The 25,214-nt window shown below is 36.3% G+C and overlaps 2 protein-coding genes across 4 annotated transcripts in view; one reads left to right on the forward strand and one right to left on the reverse strand.

Annotated features, from left to right (window-relative positions):
- LOC121423368 (protein FAM234B-like) overlaps nucleotides 1-25,214 on the reverse strand; it is an 80,512-nt gene that overhangs the window by 39,883 nt on the left and 15,415 nt on the right. The window contains exons 2-3 of one of the 3 annotated variants that reach the window (XM_041618730.1): nucleotides 12,700-13,251; nucleotides 2,718-2,843 (exon numbers count right to left, since the gene is read on the reverse strand). In XM_041618730.1, the coding sequence (XP_041474664.1) occupies nucleotides 2,718-2,843; nucleotides 12,700-13,219 (646 nt within the window). In that variant the 5' untranslated portion in view covers nucleotides 13,220-13,251. Of the gene's footprint in view, nucleotides 1-2,717; nucleotides 2,844-12,699; nucleotides 13,757-25,214 lie in introns of those variants that run through there. The other 2 variants (XM_041618729.1, XM_041618731.1) reach the window with 2 other exon arrangements.
- Nucleotides 18,550-23,623, forward strand: LOC121422610. Its single transcript, XM_041617766.1, has 4 exons — nucleotides 18,550-19,029; nucleotides 19,595-20,077; nucleotides 20,648-20,751; nucleotides 20,782-23,623. The coding sequence occupies exons 1-4, from the start codon at nucleotides 18,550-18,552 to the stop codon at nucleotides 22,244-22,246; spliced, it is 2,532 nt and encodes an 843-aa protein (XP_041473700.1). The 3' UTR covers nucleotides 22,247-23,623.

The raw sequence follows: 25,214 nt of genomic DNA on the forward strand, positions 1-25,214 counted from the left end.
TTAAAATACACAACAGCTTTTCAAGTAAATTTGTAGTACTCATTGAAAAATAAATATTGCAACCTGCTCAGGTGATGTAACGTGAGTAACCAAAAAAACAGACTTTGTTTTCTGAGAGAAAAATTCTTCACAATTAATAGGTTTAATTAATTCTCTTCCTTCAAACAATCTTTGACACGGTGATGACTATCAAAATCATTAAAAAATACAATTTTTTATAAAAATGATGAAGAAAAACTGTAACGAGAGTAACTGTGTAATGTAACTAAACCATCATGTAACGTGAGTAACCAGTAAAAATTATGAAGTTAGGTAACATTTTCTGTGGGATGTCAAGTTTTAAGTCTTATGGTGAGTTATGAAGTTATTTTGGATTAATTAAAAGTAAAATGAGGGTACACCTCTTTGATGTGACTCTTTTTTCATCAAAATATCAGTGGTCATACGATCGCACACAAAATTAAATATTAGTAGAAGTATTCACAATGCGAGAGTGCTTTATTAAGACTCAAAGTTTCAATTAACCAAACTTTAAAGAGTGTTCGAACAATACATTGAATGCCCTTACCTGTAACCCTATCTAGGCCGGGGTTTTGGGGTGTTCATATGGCCAGGGGGGGCCTCCCAGGCCCCCCTTGAGATCTCGGCCATTGGCCGCGCGATCATGCTGAAAATTGGCACGCAGGTTGTCTTGGACATAATCTACAAAACTGTACAGTGGTTTATTTCATGCAAATTGGTATTAAGCAATTATGCTAAATGCATAATTAGTAAGCGAAATCATACTTTTCCCTCTTACTCCCTAAATAAAGCTCCAATTGTTCAAAATTTTGGTATAAAACTCTCTTTGGTGATCCTAGCAAGTGTACTTGAAAAAAATTGCGATATCAGATTAATTTATTCATTTTTTTTGCATTTCTTATGTATTTCCTTGTTTTTTTTACCTTTTGTTTTTCATAGTTTTTTTCAATTAAATTTGTTGGGGGCACTTCTGAGATCATAAACGGCATAGAATAAATGCATTTAGACCAGCAAAACTAAAAATAATCATACATTTATGATTTTGGGTTGAAAACAGAATTTGCATTGACTTTGAAGAACCTACTCTTTTTCTTATCCTGATCTGATGGTGTGATTGGTCGATCAGTTTCTAGCTTTGATTTTTTTCATTTTCCAGTGTTGATGTACAAGTATCGGGATCTCATTTTTACTTTGACAGTCATTCTGCAAGGATCAATATTACTGACACTCTTCATGTCAAAGAAACTAGATCCACCATCTATTGCTAATAAAAGGGGACACTTTAAATTCAGACACATTTTAATCAGCTGTGTAGTACAGTCAAAATGCAGGTTAAAATGACACAGGGAGTATCAAAAAATTAAAGCTCAATGTGTCTTTGTACTGCATAGCCCATCTGAACTGTACATTTTAATTGTGTTTGCCTTAATATAGCTGGTTCTTTAATTGATGTTGAGTGTTTTACATTTTTTGATTTACACAGCCCAAGCCAGATCTTGTACAGTTTAGTGAATACATTGCCAATATACTGACCAATAAGAATAAGAGGGGAGGAAACTTATTCAGAAATGTTAACTTTAAACAACAAGTGGAATGCCTCTGGCCGTCTCATCTGCATCACGCAATTCAACATAGCAGCAGTGCTGACTTTGAAAACTACTATAACTCGCACAAGATGTTCAGTGATACTTGGTTACTCTTATTTCCACGTTTTTTGAACTAGACCAATACACTTACAGAGATAGGATGATAATTCAACAAATATCCCTAATGTGGCCAAAGTTTATTGACCTCACATGACCTTTGACCTTGATCATGTAACCTGAAACTTGCACAGGATATTCAGTGATACTTGATTACTCTTATGTCCAAGTTTCAAAAGTCAGATCAATAAACTTGCAAAGTTATGATGGTAATTCAACATATACCCCCATTATGACCAAAGTTCATTCACCTTTGACCTTGGTCATGTGACCTCAAATGCGCACAGGATGTTCAGTGATACTTGACTACTCTTTTGTCCAAGTTTTATGAATCAGATCCAAAATTTTTTAAAGTTATGATGGTAACTTAACAGATACCCCCAAATCGGCCAAAGTTCATTGACCCTAAATGACCTTTGACCTTGGTCATGTGACGTGAAACTCATGTAGGATGTTTGGTGATACTTGATTAACCTTATGTCTGAGTTTAATGAACTAAGTTATGATGACATTTCAAAAACTTAACCTCAGGTTAAGATTTTGATGTTGATTCCCCCAACATGGTCTAAGTTCATTGACCCTAAATGACCTTTGACCTTGGTCATGTGACATGAAACTCTAATAGGATGTTCAGTAATACTTGATTAACCTTATGGCCAAATTTCATGAACTAGGTCCATATACTTTCTAAGTTATGATGTCATTTCAAAAACTTAACCTTAGGTTAAGATTTGATGTTGACGCCGCCGCCGTCGGAAAAGCGGCGCCTATAGTCTCACTCTGCTAGATGCAAGTGAGACAAAAACGTATTATTTGTTTTTTTTAATAAAAAAATTTTTGATTACAACCCTGTGTGTAACCGATCAGACTCATTTTGACTGTAATAATAACATACGTATATTCAGAATTATCATTTGTCAAAATCGAACGTGATGAAGGATCATGTCTAATTCTGACAGGAAGCTTAATAAAGCAAAATATTTAAAGACTTACTGAGATTTTCACACAAGTGTGCTTTTACTCCTGGTGGATCAGTAGATTTTCCGACTGAAAAGCCAAATATGACATCAACCATTCCATCTTTATTCACATCCAGTAGTCTTACTGGCGATGATGAAACTTTAAAGAATAAGGGAAAACATAGAAATAGAAGTTATATATCAATAGAAGACACTAACCATGTCTCTCCTACATCAATCCATGATCTGCTCATTAACTACATGTATATGAAGATGTGGAGCTCATCCGGCATCTCGCAAATTTAAGACAATTTTTAATTTCAGCCGAGTTTACACTGAGGTGAATTATTATTGGTGACATAGACTGAGGAAACAGAATTGAAATTGATGAATAAATGACAGAGAAGAAGTATTTTTTATTATTTATAAATAAATTTTGTATAAAGAAGCATATTTTTCTAGTCAAAATATCTCAATTCTGTGTATAACATTTTTGAACCTCATGTACATGTAGATCTCAGATGGAACAAAAAAAAATCAAAATCGGTCAACAAATAAATAAGCATATTTGTGAGTTGTAAAAGAAAATACATGTATGCATAAAATAACATGTGCAGAAATGTTGTATCCCCACCTAGAGCTACCATAAAAAGCAAAACAAAATTGAAATTGATCAACAAATGAAGGGGTAAAAGCATTTTATGTGATTTATTAATAAATTTTGCATAAATTAGCAAAACTTTCTTGTCAAAATTTCAAAATTCTGTGCAGAAGTTTGGTGACCCTCATGTAACTCTACCAGATGGATGAGGAAAAAAAATCAAATTTGGCCTAAAGAAGCATTTATTTGTGAATATGAATACATTTTGCATAAATTAGCAAAAGTAAATTTCCAGTCAAAATTTCAAAATTCTCTGTACATTCTGAAAAAAATCAAAATTGGTTATTAAACAAATAATAAAGAAGCTAGGAATTTTCTGTGATATATGAATGAATTTCGCTTGAATTAGTATAACTTTCCATTAAAAATGTCAAAATTTGGGGTAAAAATTTGGTGAACCTCATCAAGCTCTTACCAGATGGAAGGAAAAAAATAAACAAAATCAGTCGACAAATTAAAACAAAGAGTGTCGCTAAGGCGAGCACATAATACGCCCGTCTTCAATGCGGAAAATATAGCTATTGGTCAAGCAAGAAAAGTGAAAGATTGGGCCTTCACCTTTGACCTTCTGACCTCAAAATCAATAGAATTGCTAGGATCTATGCTAGTATCATTCACACCAAACTACATGAGCCTAGGTTTAAGTTCAACCAAAGTTATCACGTTTACAAGGACTGCAGAAGGGTACAATGAAAATATGTCACTGTGACCTTGACCTTTTGACCTCAAAAATCAATAGAATTGCCAGGATCTGTATGCTAGTATCATACACACCAAATTATATGAGCCTACATGTAGGTTAAGTTAAAATGAAGTTATCGCGTTTACGAGTGCAGAAGGGTAAGATGAAAGACATCAATGTGTCCTTGACCTTTGACCTTTTGACCTCAAACCAATAGAAATGCTAGGATCCATGCTAGTATCATACACACCAAATTATATGAGCCTAGGTTAAGTTAAACTGAAGTTATCGCGTTTACAAGGACTGCAGAAGGGTACAATGAAAATAGATCACTGTAACCTTGACCTTTGTCATTTTGACCTCAAAATCGATAGGCTTCCTTGGATCTATGCTAGTATTATACATACCAAATTATATGAGCTTAGGTTAAGTTAAACCGAAGTTATCGCGCTTACAAGGACTGCAGAAAGGTACAATAAAAATAGGTCACTGTGACCTTGACCTTTTGACCTCAAAATCAATAGGCTTCCTTGGATCCATGCTAGTATTATACATACCAAATTATATGAGCCTAGGTTAAGTTAAACTGAACAGACGGACACACAGCGTGATACCATAATACGTCCCCTCAAGACGGGCGTATAAAGGAGAAACATTTTATGCAAAATTTTGAAAAATATGCCTAAATTAATTTTGCATAAATTAGCATCAAAATTATTAAAATTCAAAATTCTGTATAGAATTTTGGTGAACATTATGCAGCTCTACCAGATGGAAGAAAAAAAATAAAAAAAGGTCAACAAATTAAGAAGATGCATTTTCAGTGATTTATGAACAAATTTTGCATAAAAATTAGCAAAAATAATTTCCCAGTAAAAATTTTAAAATTCAGTGTAGAAGTCTGGTGAACCTACCACATGGAAAAAAATCAAATCGGAACTAGAATTTTAATTCGTCTTGAGGACGAATTAGGTGATCTGTCTGAATCTCATGATCATGGTCTAATTTTTGATCAATATAACCATGTCAATGCAGATCAATGTGATCATCATAATAAACAAACTTTTATTAACGAAAGTACATATTAAATACAGCTGAAAGACAAAAAATTAGGTTGTGTAAAAAAATCTTGATTATTAGAGAATGCCAAATGCAATTTCGCGAGTGACTACACGAAATAGTGAAAATAATGTTGCCGGAATCCATGAATGTAGAATCAAGTTTTGAGAAAAATCAGTACTAATAGAGGTTACGCACAAATACATGAGCAAAAAAAAAAATTGTCAAGTGAGTTTCGAACCAAGGACCCTCGCTTTGCAAGGCAGGAGCACTATCCATTAGACCACAAAGCTTCTCATACTCTTATCATTCACAGAATGAATATTATCTCCAATTGACTTTTGACAGTGAAAATTGGCATTGTGATATGCCTATATAAATTCTCAATTTTGAGGATAAAAAATTGATAAAAATTAGAATTTTAGAAAATATTTAGTAAGAGTATAAGCTCTGCTACCATATGTCGAAATCTGGGCGAAAAATGACCAACAAATACAGAGTTATAGTCATATTTGCAAATTTATCAAAACGTTATAAAACACAAGGCAAAAGCAATTTTGTGTCTTGCCCACTTATGAAAATAACCAGAAATATCGTGCTTTTGGAGGGCACACAACAGAATTCTATTGAAACTTCATCATGAAATGACTGGGATGGAATAACACTTGTCATAAGAGCCTTGCATGTAAACTTTAATGTTGACCTGAAAATGACCTTTAACCTTACCATGAGACCTCCCACGAGAGCAAAACACGCAGGTCGCCTACATGTAGGTACATCTACCATCCAAGTTTGGTTGAAAAGTGACTTACATGTATGGTTGCAGAATTAGGTGTCATAAGAGAGTCTTGCATGTAAACTATAATGTTGACCTAAAAAATGACCTTTGACCTTATCATGAGACCTCCGACTGCAGCATAACATGTAGGTCCCCTAAGTCACTTTACCATCCAAGTTTGGTTGAAAAGCAACTTACGGTTGCAGAGTTAGGTGTCATAAGAGAGTCTTACATGTAAACTTTAACATTGACCTGAAAATGACCTTTAACCTTACCATGTGACCTCCGAAAGCAGCATAACATGCAGGTCCCCCAAGTCCATCTACCATCTAAGTTTGGTTGAAAAGCGACTTACGGTTGCAGAGTTAGGTGTCATAAGAGAGTCTTGCATGTAAACTTTAACGTTGATCTGAAAATGACCTTTGACCTTACCAAGTGACCTCCGACTGCAGCATTACATGCAGGTCCCAAAAGTACATCTACCATCCAAGTTTGGCTGAAAAGTGACATACGGTTGCAGAGTTAGGTGTCATAAGAGTCTTACATGTAAACTTTAACATTGACCTGAAAATGACCTTTAACCTTACCATGTGACCTCCGAAAGCAGCATAACATGCAGGTCCCCCAAGTCCATCTACCATCCAAGTTTGGTTAAAAAGTGACTTACGGTTGCGGAGTAAGGTGTCATAGAAAGTCTTGCATGTAAATTTTAACGTTGACCTGAAAATGACCTTTGACTTTACCATGTGACCTCTGACTGCAGCATAACATGCAGGTCCCCCAAGTTCATCTACCATCCAAGTTTGTTTGAAAAGCGACATACGGTTGTGGAGTTATGTGTCATTAGATTTGTGACGGACAGACGACATTGGGATCCGTAAGTCTCGCCTTCACCTCTGGTGGGCGAGACAAAAAAAAGGAAAATTTTAGTTCCAATGCCATTTTGACAACTCATGATAAAATTTAGGGTCAAATGTGACATGAAATCACATCTACGATTCACACTCTATCCGAATATAAAAGAAAATTTAGGGGTCAATTGACTATCTGAAGAGTTATATTGAATTTTGTAAAGGCATGTTATTTGGCCTATTGTCAACGCGCGCGTGATTCAAACTTTGATGGAAGCTAATTCCTTTACTACTGGTCGTAGAAGATTGATCACGGTATCAAATTAAAAAAAATTTCATAATAAATGCATTGACGTAAAAGAAACGGCAATTCTACATTGCGTGAGGACGTTACGCGCGTGTACGTGCGCGAAAATGTGTGAGCGCGCAAATTCTTGAAATGCTTCAAATGACCTGAAACACACTCTACTTTGATCAAAAAGTGAATTTGAGCATTTTAAAATTTTGATGTGCGTGTACATGCGCGTCATGACCTGTACACGACCTCTGATGACATGGACAGTTGACCCTTGATCTGAAGTTGATTTCATGTTAATATTGCTAATTTTTTATGATTGATAATGTGATTTTACAAAATGGCGCGTAGATGACGTCACAATGACCATTTGACGTTGAACTTGTTCGTACACACTGCATAACTCTGCATAATTGATAATATTTTGATGAAAATTGATTGAAGAGTTTTGATGATTTTGGTGGAACAAGAAAAGGGTAGAAAAATAAAAATAAATAAAAAGAATAAATAAATAAATAAATAAAAAAGAAAATTCGTAGAAACATAAGAGGTGATCTGTCAACAGACAGGTTGATCAAGGTATCAAATCTGTCAACCGACAGATCACCTGATAAAGAAGAAGAAGCATTTTATATGAATTTTGAAAAATAGGCTTCAATCAATTTTGCATTATATTAGTTAGTGACAATTTTTTCTAGTCAAAATATCAGAATTCTATAGTGAAGTTTAGTGAACCCTAATATGAAGCTCTACCAGGTGGAAAAAAACAAATCAAAATCGGTCAACTAATTAGAAGAAGCAGCATTTTATGTGAATATAGAAAAATGAGCATGAATTAATTTTGCATGAATTAGCATGTTTGTAGTCAAAATTCTGTTTAGAATTTAAGTGAACTTCTTCCAGCTCTACCAGATGGAAGCAAAAAAAATCAGAATTGGTCAACAAATAAAAAAGAAAACATTTTTTGTCAATTTTGAAAAATGCATGCACATAAATTAGCATATCTAATGAGTTTCAAAATTCTGTGTAGAAGTTTTGAATCATGCATCTAGTGCTACATTTATCATATAAGGTTTCCTCCACTTTTCCGTTTTATGTATACTTAAACATGTATTAATATGTATTGATTAAGAATGCTTGCTATTTATACTTATATAGCCTACGTGTGTAATGGTTGTTCAGCTTAGTTATGCAAGATATCAAAGTTTTGTTACATAACGGATTTGTGGAAATAAAACCTAAATGAAATGAAATGAAAAATATAAAGCAAACAGAATTGAAATCGGACTTGAAATGACAACAAAGAAGCATTTTAAAACTGTGGACAGACGATGGACGTCATGCCACGGCATAAGCTCATTGGGCCCTTCGGTCCGGATGAGCTAAAAATGAAAGTCTGGCAAGTACATTATGTCAGATGACCCTTGAGCTTCTACATCACTGTCAGGTGCCCTCTTCCGGTTCAGTTTAGCAAGGTTTGGAAAGTTTTTTTAAACTTTGGCTCGGTTTGGAGTTTGGCAATATATGAATAAATAAACTGCAAAAATATCAAATAAAAGATAAGATCGCCAGCCCAAAAAGCAACTAAGCATTTAGCAAAGGTTTGATAAATACTTAAAACAAAGTTTGTTTTTAAAAAGAAAGCTTATATTTCTATAACAAATAAAGCTGTTGCATAAAGGTTTGATAAATACTTAAAACAAAGTTTGTTTTTAAAAAGAAAGCTTATATTTCTATAACAAATAAAGCTGTTGCATAAATTTCATTTTTTTTTTTAAATAATGAAAATGAGAGAATGAAATTGAAAATAGAAAAAGAATATGAATTCGATTGATAACAATGTCAAAGCACATTCAGTTACCCTGATCAAAACTGATGATCGAGATTGACGAAATGCAGAACAAAACAATCTCCACTCAACAGCTTAACCATATGGGTGGGTGCAGACCAGTGCATCACATTGAAATAAAGTGGAACGCACCCTTTTGTCCAAAGTCACCCCCCCCCCTTTTAACGCCATGCACCAGCACCCACCCATACAGTATAAGCCCATTCAGCTGCGATAATATTGGTGAATTTCACAGGAAAACAATATGAAATGTTTCAAAAGTCCTTATATATAGAAATTTAACCATTATACATGGCCATGTGTCACGAGGTTGCCACCAAAAAGGGTGGTGCTGTTACATATTTTGGTTAATTTGTTGAATTATTCCTAAATATTTTCGAAACCAAAGTAGCTTTGCCCACAAGTTTGGTATGATTTTAAAGCTTGATTCATTAGCTAATAATGTAAAAAGTTTCATTGCTCTTGGATAAATAAAACTTGAGTTATATAGGGGAGATTGGGGTTAGTTGGAACATCGTAACTTTCTTTAACACCTTTAATTAAATTCATGCAATACTGCCCTCAATTTATTGCCATTATCAACAGCCATCCATCTTATTTCAGACAACACATATGCAACAAGCCTGGTGAAGATGGAAAGGAATTTTTGTCTTTTCACCAAATGAGTAAATTTTTTCTCTTTCAGAAATGTTTAATTATCTCAAAAAAGTTTATAGATCAAGTTGGCCAGTTTGGGGGTATAATAAACACTTATACCAAGCTAAATAATAAAGTTATTAATATGCCATGGTGAAGTAACTTGTTTGTGCTGTAAGCTTAAAAACGTGTCGTCAAATGCGCTTCTGGGGTTAGTTGGAACAAAATATAAGGGGCTAATTGGAATATGTTCCAACTTACATGTACCTCAAACACTAAAAATTATGTATGAGAAAAAATGTATGTATTTCAGTCACTCTTTTGAACATGTATTGTAACCGTGCTTGTTTTGTTTCTCAGTGAGGCCTGAGTGTGCATGTTAGCCATATTGTAGGCCCTTAATGCAATTAACCATTATCAAACTGAAAAATTTTGTCACTAAACCTGCAGTGTGATTTTTTTTACTGTACCTCTCGCTGACTTTTTACTTTCAAGTCTTGCGCATCATTTGAGACAAAATTTGCGATGCCCAGGTGTGCGGTTTTGTAATTATACATTTTGTACGTGCATGTCAGATCGAAATTGCGCAAAAACATGATTCCATGTACAAGGTAATGCAAATCGTGTATTTCAACCAAAAATCATAAATGTATGATTATTTTTACTTTTGTTGGCTCAAATGGACTAATTTTATGTTATTTATGATCGCAAAAAGGGTCTCCGACAAAGTTCATCAGAAAAAAACAATAAACAAGTGGAATGCCTCTGGCCGTCTCACCTGCATCATGCGGTTCAATATAGCAGCAGTGCTGAATTTGAATAGTACTCTAACTCGCACAAGATTTTCAGTGATACATGGTTACTCTTATGTCCACTTTATATGAACTAGACCAATAAACTTACAGAGATATGATGGTTATTCAACAAAAACCCCAACATGGCCAAAGTTCATTGACCTTACATGATCTTTGACCTTGATCATGTGATCTGAAACTCGCACAGGATGTTCAGTGATACTTGATTACTTTTATGTACAAGTTTCATGAATCGGATCCATAAACTTTCAAAGTTATGATGGTAATTCAACAGATACACCCAATTCGACCAAAGTTCATTGACCTTTGACCTTGGTCATGTTACCTGAAATGGGCACAGGATGTTCAGTGATATTTGATTACTCATATGTCCAAGTTTAATGAACTAGACCAATAAACTTTCAAAGTTATGATGGTAATTCAACAGATACCCCTAATTCGGCCAAAGTTCATTGACCCTAAATGACCTTTGACCTTAATCATGAGACCTGAAACTTGCACAAAATGTTCAGTGATGCTTGATTACTATTATGTCCAAGTTTCATGAATCAGATCCATAAACTTTCAAAGTTATGATGGGAATTCAACAGATATCCCCAATTCGGCCAAAGTTCATTGACCCTAAATGACCTTTGACCTTGGTCATGTGATGTGAAACTCATGCAGGATGTTCAGTGATACTTGATTAAGATTATGTCCAAGTTTCATGAACTAGGTCCATATATTTTCAAGTTATGATGACATTTCAAAAACTTAACCTCAGGTTAAGATTTCGATGTTGATTCCTCCAACATGGTCTAAGTTCATTGACCCTAAATGACCTTTGACCTTGGTCATGTGACATGAAACTCTAATAGGATGTTCAGTAATACTTGATTAACTTTATGGCCAAGTTTTATTAACTAGGTCCATATACTTTCTAAGTTATGACATCATTTCAAAAACTTAACCTCAGGTAAAGATTTGATGTTGACGCCGCCGCCGTCAGAAAAACGGCGCCTATAGTCTCACTCTGCTTCGCAGGTGAGACAAAAACAAAGAAATGCAAATTTAATAAAACAAAAAATACAAAAGAATTTTTTTTTTATTTTTTTGTCGATATTTGTTATAAACGTAAAAATTGATACTCTCACCAAAAATTAGCATTCTACTAGCATAACAAATAAATCCGAATCAGTAATTTAATCTGAATAAGAAATCCAAAAAATTCCTCGACGTCTCAAGACAATAACATCGACAGTGCTTCGGCGCCAATCGGCAACGACGATTTCCCGCCAATTCATAAAAGCTGAAGAAGCGTCCTGGACGTGAAACTTTTCTCTGTTTCAATCAAAGTAAGTCCAGATGAAAAGATTTATTTTTCCATCGTAAATAGAGTTAAAGGCAAAAACATTTAAAAAAAAACTAAATTTAGGGCAATTTCATATGCTTATTTGCATAATTAATTAATGAAAAATAAAAACAATTAACTTTTGTCACGAAAATTTGATCCAGAAGTACATGAAATTGCTGATAGTACAGCAATTTTGGGTCCAACATGCAAGATTTACAAAATGTTGAGCAATTTCGAAACCGCGCATCCAGGCATTGCAAATTTGGTCTCGATAGATGCGCAAAACTTAAAAAAAGTAAAAAGTCAGCAAGCGGTGTGGTCAAAAAATTTCATGCACATAGTGACAAAATTTGTCAAGGGAGGGCTTAAATTGACCCCCCCCCCCACACACACACATTGCTAAGGGGTAATATTGCATTAGGGGTCTTAATAGGCCTTAAATACTCAGTCCTAACTGAGAAACAAACAAGCATGGTACACAATACATGTTCAGAAAGTGTGAAATACTGTATACATTTTTTTCTCATATCCAATGTTTTTATTCATAATTATGATTGGGGTAAGTTGGAACATGTTCCAACTAGCCCCTTCAATTTTGTTCCAACTATCCCCAGAGGCCCATTTGACATTTACATGTACATGTGTAAGCTTACAACACAAAAAAGGAACTTTACCATGGCATATTAATAACTTTACCATGGCATATTAATATCTTTATTACGTAGCTTGGTACAAGTGTCCATTATACCACCAAGCAGGCCAACTTGATCTATAAACTTTTCTGAGATAATATAAAATTTCTGAAAGAGAAAAAAAAATACTCAGTAGGTGAAAAAAAAATTCCTTTCTTACTTCACCAGGCTTGTTACACATGTAATATAGTGGATGGCTGTTGATAATAGCACTTAATTGAGAGCAGTATTGCATAAATTTATGTAAAGGCGTTAAAGAAAATAACAATATTTCAACTTACCCCACTTTCCAACTAACCCCGATCTCCCCTACTAATCGTTTTACATGGTAATGAAAGAGATCCACATTGAGATGCTACACTTACCGATTCCTTCGAATTCTATACTCCAATTTGCAGGCTCCATTGGACATGGTACCAGGAAGTAGAGGAGCAAGACAATTGCAACTGACATCATAGCAAGTAGAACGGACAAGAGATGATGCACTCCAATACCAGTATCAACCTCTCTATCATCACCCCCTTCCTCCTCATCATCAATACCTCTTGTAGACATTGCATCATAGTTGGAGATGGTGCACAGACTCTCTACCCCACTTAATGAGATCATTTCAGCCATATCAAGATGATGGTTTTTACGTTTCCTGATGGTCTTTGGCGTCACAGGTGATGAATGGGCAGTATGAAGATGCTGGTTGTCTAGGATGAATTTCATTTCAATTTCACCATGAGGGCCTCTTGATTCATCTGCTCTATCATTTTGCTCCTTTTCTTCTTTGCTATTTGATTCCAAATGATCAAATTCAATTTTATTGTCATTCTTGCCAGGACAATCTGTGATACTGACTTCTTCCTTTTCATTCAGTTGTTGTTTACCTAACTCCATCTTGTCTGTTTCTTTAGAATCCTTCTTCCGAGCTACATACACGTAGAAATGATAATAAATCCACATGTAGGTCATCCAATTTTCATTTCAAGGTGGAAAGTGTCCAAAACAACAATAACAAAAAAGATTTAAAAGTAACAAATGATACAATATTCAATTAAAAATATTCTTAACTTTGCAGACGATACTTTCATTGCTACATTCTAACACATGAACACATGTCTATGGAAATATAAAATGTCAAATGCCTTTTCTCAAAACATTTAATAGCTTTATTACACTTAATCTGCTTTAAAATCTTAATCTTTTTAAGAAACTTGTTGAACTATTCAGAATATGTTCTTGATGTTCAATAAACAAAAACTACTAACGTAATTGACACTTATACATGTACATGATCACTTTGGACTATTACTTGTCAAAATCGAGGCCCCCCTTGAAATTCTGGGTCGTTGATCGCGGGTTCACACCAAAAATAAGCATGCATGTTTTCTGAGAAAAAAATCTATAAAATTCTATATTGATTAACTCTTGCAAATTGCTATTATTTGATTAATGCTAATTTATGCACAATTAGTATGCAAAATCATACTTTTTCCTCTTAATCTATTAATAAAGCTCCAAATGTTCTAATATTTGGTGTAGAAACTGTTTGTGGTGTATTACTAAAATTGAGATATCAGATCAATTTCTTATATATTATATTTTCTGCAATTTCTTACTTATTTCTGTTTTTGGACCTTTTGTTTTTCATTGTACTTTTTTTGATCAACTTTGTTGGAGACTCTTTTGATATCATATACAAGGCAAAAGCAATTTTGTGTCTCGCCCACTTATGAAATTAACCAGAAATATTGTGATTTGCGAGGGCATGCAAGAGAATTATATTGAAACTTCATTGTGAAATGACTGGGATGGAATAACACTTGTCATAAGAGCCTTTCACATAAATTGTAATGTTGACCTGAAAATGACCTTTGACCTTACCATGTGACCTCCGACTGCAGCATAACATACAGGTTGCCTAAGTAATTCTACCATCCAAGTTTTGTTGAAAAGTAACTTACAGTTGCGAAGTTAGGTGTCATAAGAGATGCATGTAAACTTTAACGTTGACCTCAAAATGACCTTTGACCTAACCATGTGACCTCCAACTGCAGCATAACATGCAGGTCCCCCAAGTCTATCTAACATCCAAGTTTGGTTGAAAAGTGACTTATGGTTGCGGAGTTAGGTGTCATAAGAGAGTCTTGCATGTAAACTTTAACATTGACCTGAAAACGACCTTTGACCTTACCATGTGACCTCCGACTGCAGCATAACATGCAATTCCCCAAAGTCCATCTACCAACCAAGTTTGGTGGAAATGCGTCTTGCGGTTGCAGAGTTAGGTGTCATAAGAGAGTCTTGCATGTAAACTTTAACGTTGACCTGAAAATGACCTTTGACCTTACCATGTGACCTCAGACTGAAGCATAACATGCAGGTCTCCCAAGTCCATCTACCATCCAAGCTTGGTTGAAAAGCGACTTATGGTTGCGAAGTTGGGTGTCATAAGAGAGTCTTGCATGTAAACTTTAACGTTGACCTGAAAATAACCTTTGACCTTACCATGTGACCTCAGACTGCAGCGTAACATGCAGGTCCCCCAAGTCCATCTACCATCCAAGTTTGGTTGAAAAGCAACTTACGGTTGTGGAATTATGTGTCATTACAGGTTTGTGACGGACGGACGACATTTGGATCCCTAAGTCTCGCCTTCACCTCTGGTGGGCGAGACAAAAATAAATCAATTTTAGACCAGTTAAAACTAAAAAATAGTCATAAATATTAATACGATTTTCTTTTGTTGAAAACAATTTGCATTGACTTTGTTAGGGGTTCAACCCCCCTCTCAATTTTTTTAGGCAACCCTGTTTTTTCTTGTCAAATATTTATTCAACTCATCCCCCCTTTTTCAAAAATCCTGCCCACACTACTGTTTACTTTGTTCACAAAATTGTGTTTTTGAGCAATTTTTGGTTTATGATGAACTGAAAATATTAACACGAACGTGATTGGCTGGCACTGCTCAAGCTGCAATTGTGCCAAAGAAACCTGGCAATGATTGAATGATCTAAGTCACATCATCACTGAAAAACTTGTATATTTATGGATATTTTGAGGGTAATTGGTGAGATTCAAAATGAGACTTGTGTACTTTTGTGATGAGTTACAATCATGTTTTACACTGCAATACAAATCAAATACATACGTTATACTGGTAAGCAATTTTAAGGTATTGGGTATTGATTTTTCTACCCGTTTCCCGAGACTTCAGGGCAGGACCCGGGTACCCGCGTTTAAGTCCCAGCCCTAGCTCTGACCAGTGAAATTCACCAGTTTAGCTGAATAGTAGAGCAGATTAGCCGAACGATTGTGCAAATTATGACTAAAGCATGAAAATTTCACAAGTATTACATTAATTGAACATGACAGGTATTGTTTATCTTCAGAGAACATGAAAAACGTGATTTTTTGTTGACTTCAAATTATTGTGAATCCTTTCTAGTAGGGCGGATTAGCTCCAAAAATCACAACAATTGTGCAAATTATGACTAAAGCATGAAACTTTCACAAGTATTAGTATATGCCATAACATTTATTTTAAAGATGAAAGGTAAATTTTTTAATGCCATTTTTCGGCCGTTACCATGGCAACGGATAAATTTCTTTTGAAAACTGTGTATTCCCCTCTTAATGGTAAATAAATATGGTATGGATGACCAAAAAGATAATTTCAAGCGTCCAGTTGAATACATATGAGATTAAGAGTTTTTCAAGATTACCAAGATCTTTCCAATTTGGCCCGTTGCCATGGTAACAGCTCATTTTCCCCAAGAAACGTAAAAATTTTGATAAAAAAACATTGTACAATCTGATTTATCTTTAATTTCCCCTGATTTTATGGCGCTAAACGTCGATATGTTGGTTGCCAAATGTATAAATAACATCTTAGGTCATTGTCATGGCAACTAAATAACATCTTATTTACAAATAGATATCCTGGAAGACAAAATGATGGTCGCAAATAACAATAGAAATTACACAATATACATGCGCTACCGTTACATCACTCATTTATTTTTTAACAAAATTTAAAGTATATGTACTACATGAGTTCGATTGGATGATAACAATTGATGTTGCCTTGGTAACACTTGCATTTGATGATAAATATCAATGTCGCAAATGGCCCGTTGCCACGGCAACAGCTTATTCCCCCAAAAATTAAGAATATTGATAAAAATGTAGAATATGATCTCCATTCCATTCCCCTTAATTCTATGGTGCTAAACAGAGATACATTTGTGGCTAAATGTATAAATATAACATCTTAAGCCATTACCATGGCAACCAAATAACATCTTATTTACAAATAGATATCCTGGGGCCCGTTGCAGAAAGAGTTGCAATCAATCGCAACTCTAAAAATCATGCGCAACTTGATTTTCAACCAATCAGCAGCGCGCATTTGGGACTTGCGATTGATTTTTTGACTTGCGTTTAAACGCAACTCTTTCTGCAACGGGCCCCTGGAAGACAAGATGATGGTCGCAAATAACAATAGAAATTACACAATATACATGCGCTACATGTACCGTTACATCACTCATTTAATTTTGAACAAAATTTAAAGTATATATGTACAACATGAGTCTATTGGATGATAACAATTGACGTTGCCTTGGTAACACTTGCATTTGATGATAAATATCAATGTCGCAAATGGCCTGTTGCCATGGCAACAGCTTATTCCCCCCAAAATGGTAAGAATATTGATAAAAATGTAGAATATGATCTCCATTCCATTCCCTTCAATTCTATGATGCTAAACAGAGATGTTTGTGGTTCAATGTATGAATACAACATCATGACACTTAACCTTTGACCTCCCAAGGAATGTAAAAGGTCAATAAAAATGTCAATGAACTCTTACAAATTTATTTGTTTTGTTTTGTTTTATATACCAATTGCCTATGGTGCATAATCATTGCTTTTGTACTTAAATCAAATTATATTCTAATATTTTAGCAGTGACGCAACATACTATCAATCCCTATTCAATATAGGTCAGTGCAACATACATACAGTGCATGTCATGTGAAAGTGACCTTGAGAGTGAAAAACTTTTATCCAATGAGGTTTAAGTATAGCATATTGTGCATGTACTCTTATGTAACTTGTGCACAACTTAGTTTACCCACAGTAAAAACAACATAAAAATGGAGTCTGCTTAGTAAGCCATCATCCCCATTCCCCAGGCCTGCTGTAAGTTTTAATCTTTTTTTCTTTGTTCTTTTCTTTTGATATTTGATTATATGCCTTATTATGACTTATTACAAATTAATTACATCATACCTTGGAACTATTGCAATTAACGTTGATAATCAACTATTAATTAATTACGAATGCATAACATAGTAGAGTGCGTCCATAGCCGCCACTTTTCTGACCATGGCGGCAGCCATTTCGTCAACATTGAAATCTTTACCAATGCTAATTTTTTAAATGTCATCATAACTGAGAAAGTATGTAGACCTACATGTATTTCATAAAGCTTAGACACAAAGATAAGCAAGTATCACTGGTCATTTTGCAGGAATTTCTGGTCACATGATTTAGCTCTAAGGTCATTTAGGGTCAATGAACTTTGGTCATGTAGGGGGCATGAACGTTGAAATATTAACCAAGGTTAAGTTTTGAATTTCATTATAACTTTGAAATTATATGGAACTAGTTTATGAAATTTTGACATAGTATCATTGATGGTCTTGAATACGTTTCAGGTCATGTTATTAAGGTCAAAGGTCATCTAAGGAAGGTCAATGAACTTTGATACTGTTTGGGTTATCAACACAGATGTCTTATTGATTTTTTTTTAAATGTGCGTTTTTTAATTTTGCAGGTATCTGCCTAGAAGTCAAAAGAAAGAATTAGTGTCTGAGACCAAATTTTCACCATGGCAAAAGCGTCATACCCTTGTAGGACCAACCCAACCCTCTACACCAAAGCAATTCAAATCACCTTCAAGAACTAACTGGGAACTTTGTATCAATTGCCAAGAACAAACAGATGAACCTTTGCAGTGCCCATTCAGATCTAATGCAAAACCTTTTGGTATTGGCTATGCATCATTTGTAGAAGATCTCACCCAATTCAAAGAGCTACACCAAACGCCAATGGATATACAGCTGGAAAGACTAAATGATGGAGATGGTCTGAAATAAACTTTAATGAGAAACAGTGCTAATTAGCACAAGAAATGCCGTTTAAAGTTTAACAAAAAAATGTTTCGTCAACAGAGCAGAGCAGAAATAGCTTCAAGTCTACCCTTAAGTGATATCACTCAAAAAGTGTGTACACGGTCAGCAACCCCTATACCTTCGCAACAAGCAGAGCCTGTCTGCTTCTTCTGCAATAAGCCTGGTGGCAATGAAGAACTGCATCATGCATCTACAATGGACATTGACAAGAATGTCAGGAGGTGTGCCACTGAACTAGGTGATACTAAACTACATGTAATCGCTAAACTGTGTGCAGGGGACATGGCTGCCATAAAGGCAAAGTACCATCGCAACTGTCTTCGTTCACTATACAACAGAATCAGAACTATTGCTCCAAAAGATGATGATGCTGATCAGCTGCATGGTATAGCTTTTGCTGAGTTGGTGGTATTCATGGAGGAGAGGCATGCTGATGAGGACATTGCCCAGTTTTTAAACTCTCAGACTTGGCTCATCTCTACAAGACTAGACTGGAGCAGCTTGGTGCAACAATAAATAACAGGATACATACAACAAGACTGAAGGAGAGGCTCCTTTCTGAGCTTCCAGAGCTGAGCGCACATTCCCACGGCAGGGACACATTACTTTTGTTTGAGAAAGATGTTGGTCCAGCACTCAGGAAGGCATTCGAACGTGACAATAATGCAATGAATCTTGTTAGAGCAGCACAGGTAGTTCGTAGAGAAATGTTTGATACTAAGTTTACATTTGACGGTGCATTCCAAGCTGATTGCCAGAGGGATTCTGTGCCACCTTCTCTGCTTGCTCTTGTGAACATGATTCTTGATGGGGCAAACATCAAATTCAGTTCAACAATACAAGCTCAACAACTGCTGCATTATCGCTATCACAGCTATTGGTATTCAATAGTGTTAAGCACACACGGAATACCGACTCAACCTCAGTCCCAGGAAACCACAGCCACGACAGAGAGACCCCACTGCCACTCTACTTGACACTCAAGATTCACGCAGTCACCAGGAACAGAAGTTTAATTGACACTCTGTTTGAACTTGGGATATGTGTCTCCTATGATAGATTTCTGCAGATCACAGTAGATGTTGCTAATGGCCTATGCCAGCGCTTTGAGATTGAACAAGTTGTATGCCCACCAAAGCTTCGCCACAGATTGTTTACTACAGGTGCTGTTGATAACGTTGACCATAACCCTAGCTCTGCGATGGCCAGAGATTCATTTCATGGTACCGGGATATCTCTGATACAGCATCCCTCGCACACAAATGAAGGACAACAACGTGGTGTAGTGGTGATTGGGCAAAACGTGTCTCCCAACAAGTCGGTAGTGCCTCTTCCATCAGAGTACACGAGTGTGCCACCAGTCGCCATTAGGAAACAACACTTCACTGCACCTGCTGTTGAAGGTCCTGCAAAGCCTCCACACCTTCTTGCTGCTGAAGCTGCAGTGCGAGAGGAGTACCTCTGGCTTAGGTTGGTGACAGAAACCCTTCAGAAGAAATCAATAAATGACTGGGTGTCATGGTCCGCCTACCATGCCGATATGCAGCAGGCTGTAATGCCACCTGCCGCCGTAATTCACTATTACCTCTTTTTTGTGGATAGTGCCCATTCAGTGGCCATGATAAGGCATTCTATGACCACAGTTAAGACAGCAACTCAACCCTGGCCAAGTGCCTATTCTTGCTGCAGATCAGCCACTCTACGCCCTTGCCAAAGAAATCCAATGGACCTGGCCATCAACACATGGCGAGGATCACTTTGTGATCATGTTTGGTGGTCTACACAGAGATGGCAGTACTAAAGATAAATTTTGTAATTATGTACAATATACTACTTTTTGAAATCTTAAATGATGAGTCATGGGCCATGTCTTTACCATTGATCATATTCATCATAAACACCAAAAAACAGTTTTGTCGATCCATAGGATAAATCAAAATTGACTGTGATTTCTGTTTAAAATTTAAATTTGTTTACAATCAATATAAAATACGACATATATTTGTATCATAGAAAAATAACAGATAAATTCTTATAAATACGAAATACATATTTACTAAGAAACACATTACCTCTGTCAGGCAATGAATGTGCAATTAAGGATTTATTGTTATTTTTTTAGCTGCTAGGTGACTGGCTGGAGGACAGTGGTTGGAAAAATGCCCTGACACAAGCCAACATTGCCAACTATGCTTCTTTCATTTGGGCTAGCCATGTTACCAAGACCCGCCATGCACATCAAGTCACAGCTGTGACTCTCCACACGCTGCTCCAGCAGGCATATACTAGTGACTGCACAGAAGATGACGGTAGCAATAGTCAGCCAGCATGGCCAGATGATGAGGGCTTTCACATGTGGTGCAAACGGCGGGCACAATCCAGTGTGCACTTTGACTACTGGCTCAAGACACTTTCATTGGAGATTCTCTTACTGGTATATATCCGATCTCTACGTGAAGGTAACTTTGATCTATATGTTCAATCCTTAACACAGCTCATGCCCTGGATCTTTGCCTTACATGTAGATCATACAAATTATGCAAGGTGCCTTTCTGTACACATTCGTGATATGATGAACCTTGCTGACAAACACCCAGATGTCCTGGCAGAATTCAGATCAGGAAAATTTGTTGTGCACAAGACCAGGAATAATTTCTCTGCCATGGCAATAGATCAATATCATGAGCAAAACAATGCTCTTGTCAAAGGATGTGGAGGGGCCATTGGACTGACAGGAAACCCAGGGGCCCTAAGACGGTGGATGGTAGCAGGGCCAGAAATAGCCAGAATGACAGCAGAGTTTGAAGTGCAGACGGAAAGAGAACATAGAGGTGCCAGCAATAGAAGACATCGTCACCATGATCAAACACCTGGAGTACAGGTATCCTTCATGAAGGAAGTCAGAGCACTCACCAAAGTATTTCAAGAGATGGGAAATCCTTTCTTAGAGGAAACTCAGGATCTGATGGTACTTGATACAGGAGACATCATGGAAACCACTGTTACAGAAACTGTGAGAAAGGTCGAATCTCTTGGTGAGGAGCAATATGCAAAGTTTGTTGAAGAAAGACTAGAACTTTGCACTCGGCCTGTTACAGAGCCTCTAAAGAAAAACAGGTTACTGCTCTTCAGTCGGCCAGAGCCCAAGACAAGGTCTAAACAACAGATGGAGCTAACAGCAGTGAAAAATGACTGTAGTCTCTTCTCAAGGCTGTACATTTCATGCCAATCACGTGAAGGGGATCTTAATAAATTTTTCTGCCACGAGAACCAGGCGGCTCCACCTGCATTATCGGCTGAAGGAAAATTGCATCTTGGAACCAAAGCAGACCTACTACAGTGCCTAAAAGCAAACCAACCCGAAACCACAAGTGCGCCTAAGGTTGATGTCATAATAATTGACGGAGCGGCTGTTGTTCAAATGCTCAATCCCACATCTGCAAAGACCTTCAAAGAGTATTCCAGTGCAGTTTTTGGAGCATACATTTCCGATCAACTAGAGAGGGTTGACAGGCTGGACATCGTCTGGGATGTCTATATTGCAGACAGTCTGAAAGGAACGACCAGGGAGAAGAGAGGAAAAGGCATTAGGAAGAGAGTGCACTCTTCTACGATCATGCCAAAGAAATGGAAAGACTTTCTTCGTGTAGGTAAAAACAAAAGAGAACTCTTCAGTTTGCTATCACATGATGCTATAAGCATTCCAAGAGCTGATGGCTAGGAATTATATACAACATGTGGGACCAGTGTTCTCTGTTTCCCTTCCGAATCCGACCTGGGAAGCCTTGCCCCATGTTCTCACGAGGAGGCTGACACACGCATGTTGTTACATGCATTAGATGCTACACAAAAGGGCAAAAGGAAAGTGACGATACGTACAGTGGATACTGATGTTGTGGTTATCGCCGTTGCTTCGTTTCGCAACATAAATCCAGATGAGCTTTGGATAGCACTAGGTACTGGGTCCAGCCTCAGATACGTTCCAATTCACCAACTGGTTGCTGCGATGAACCCAAGGAATGTGCAGCACTCCCAATCTTCCACGCATTCACTGGATGTGACACCGTATCATCTTTTGCAGGTAGAGGAAAGAAAACTGCCTGGGAGGTATGGGAAGTTTTCCCAGATGTGACAGCTGCCTTTAAAGAACTGTCACATATGCCAGAAAAATGCCGAAAAATGGTTGTCACGGCTGGAATGATTCGTTGTGCTAATGTATGATCGCACCAGTAACATCATGGAAGTAAACGATGCAAGGAAGTAAACGATGCAAGGAAGCAACTATTCGCACATAAGTCCAGAGCTTTATGTAACATTCCCCCAACACTGGCTGCACTTCGATAGCACATCAAACGAGCATGCCTTCAGGCTAACTGCTGGAACCAGACTCTAGTGATGAGTCCAGATCTACCCAGCCCATTTGACTGGGGATGGACAAAGGAAAGCACTGGTTGGCAGCCTCTTTGGACAACACTTCCAGAAGCATCTAAATCTTGCCATGAACTTATCAAATGCAGCTGCATGAAAGGATGTAGTGGCTGCTGCAAGTGTACGCAGGCTTCTCTTAAGTGCACTGCATTATGTGCATGTTTGGGAGACTGTTAAATGCCACTGAACTTTTACTGGTATATTAGATTCATGTATACGTGGTATATAGGGTCCAGTCCCCCGTGGAAGCAGATTCATACACTCAGACAATGTATGTTAAGAATGTCATTGCTATATACATTACTGTCCACCAAACTGGTGGAACTTATGAAAATTTAACATTGATTATCTGAGATTCCAAGGTCAAGGTTAGATATATCTAGTAATGTTGACGATCTGTGGATTATCCGGGGAGCACATCCGGCCCGTAGCCCCCCTCCCAACTTTGAGAACCATAGTCAATATACTGTTTATGTAAATATGTCGTTCATACACAAGTGTGGTGCCCTTTTGAGATTCACATCGAAATTTTTAATTGGAATATATTGTTCATACACAACTGATGACCTTTTTTGAAGTGAGAACAAAATAATGACTGAAAGACTTTTGTAAAAAACCCTATTTTCTGTAAGGAATGTACCCCCCCTCTGGAAAATCCTGGATCAGCCTCTGTTGACGATTGTTGAAGAAGTTGAATAAAATCAACAATTCAGTACTAGTATTATTCATTATCCATTACATAGTCACGGTATTTGTGTTCATTGCACTTATAGGCCCGTATTCTGAACTCAGGTTTCAATGTGTGGTTTAACTATGGAGAGCCAATTGAGGCACAAATCCCTAACAGCACACGTCCAAGTGTCAACTCATATGACACCCACATTGTTCGTAATTGTCTGGGAATGATAGATGAAGTACTTTCTTCATTATGAAAATATTTTTTTTACTTAATAAATATACAATAGAAAAATATTTGATTAATTTCTGGATCTAGTTATTTTAAGCAGAGAGTTGGACCATGGTCTAAGTTTAACCCGACAGGAGAATACGGGCCATAAAGTCTGTCTTTATATCATTCAAAAAGTGAATGCCATTCATTCAAGCATTGCCAAGGCAACATTTTTTTAATACAAATGAACTCATGTTGAACATTTACTGTAGGTAAATGATTCAAATCTAATGCATGTAGATTTGGTAATCTTTGCTTTATTTATTGCCAGTATCTTATTATCCATATTATTTGGCAAATTAAGATGTTATTTAGTTTCTATGACAATGGCTTATGATGTTAGTCTCTGTTTGTTAGATTTATACATTTAGCCACAAACATATCTTTATTTAGCAACGTAAAATAAGGGTAAATTGAATGATCATTTTCTTCACTTTTATCAAATGTTGTACTTTTCTTAATAAAAACAATCTGTTGCCATAGAAACAACTCATTTGCAACATTGATATTCATCAATAAAGTCAGGCGTTACCAAAGCGACATTAAGTTTTGTTCAAAATTATTTACGTAGTTCAAAGGTAACACATGTAGATTAGGTAATTTTTATTATATTTTTACCATTATCTTGTCATTCCTGATATTTGTTACAAATTAGATGTTATTTGGTTGCCATGGCAACAGCGTAAGATGTTGTATTCATACATTGAATCACAAACATATCTCTGTTTAGCATCATAGAATTGACGGGAATGGAGATTATATTCTACATTTTTATCAATATTCTTACCATTTTGGGGGGAATAAGCTGTTGCCATTTGCAACATTGATATTTATCAGTAGATGCAAGCGTTACCAAGGCAACGTCGATTGTTATCATCCAACTGAACTCATGTAGTACATATACTTTAATTTTTGTTCAAAATTAGATGAGTGATGTAACGGTAGCGCATGTATATTGTGTAATTTCTATTGTTATTTGCGACCATCATCTTGTCTTCCAGGATATCTATTTGTAAATAAGATGTTATTTGGTTGCCATGGTAATGGCTTAAGATGTTATATTTATACATTAAGCCACAAATATATCTCTGTTTAGCACCATAGAATTAAGGGGAATGGAATGGAGATCATATTCTACATTTTTATCAATATTCTTACCATTTTGGGGGGAATAAGCTGTTGCCGTGGCAACGGGCCATTTGCGACATTTATATTTATCATCAAATGCAAGTGTTACCAAGGCAACATCAATTGTTATCATCCAATTGAACTCATGTAGTACATATACTTTAAATTTTGTTAAAAAATAAAT

This window comes from Lytechinus variegatus, chromosome 10 (assembly GCF_018143015.1).
Source record: "Lytechinus variegatus isolate NC3 chromosome 10, Lvar_3.0, whole genome shotgun sequence".
Taxonomy (NCBI): Eukaryota; Metazoa; Echinodermata; class Echinoidea; order Temnopleuroida; family Toxopneustidae; genus Lytechinus; species Lytechinus variegatus.

What these genes read in the sequence shown, in the direction of transcription:
- LOC121422610 (XM_041617766.1), top strand. Translation starts at nt 18,550, where the DNA reads ATGTTTCGTCAACAGAGCAGAGCAGAAATAGCTTCAAGTCTACCCTTA. An exon ending in GACTAGACTGGAGCAGCTTG is followed by an intron (nt 19,030 to 19,594) that starts GTGCAACAATAA and finishes AGATTTCTGCAG; the next exon opens with ATCACAGTAGATGTTGCTAA. An exon ending in ATGCCGATATGCAGCAGGCT is followed by an intron (nt 20,078 to 20,647) that starts GTAATGCCACCT and finishes TTATTTTTTTAG; the next exon opens with CTGCTAGGTGACTGGCTGGA.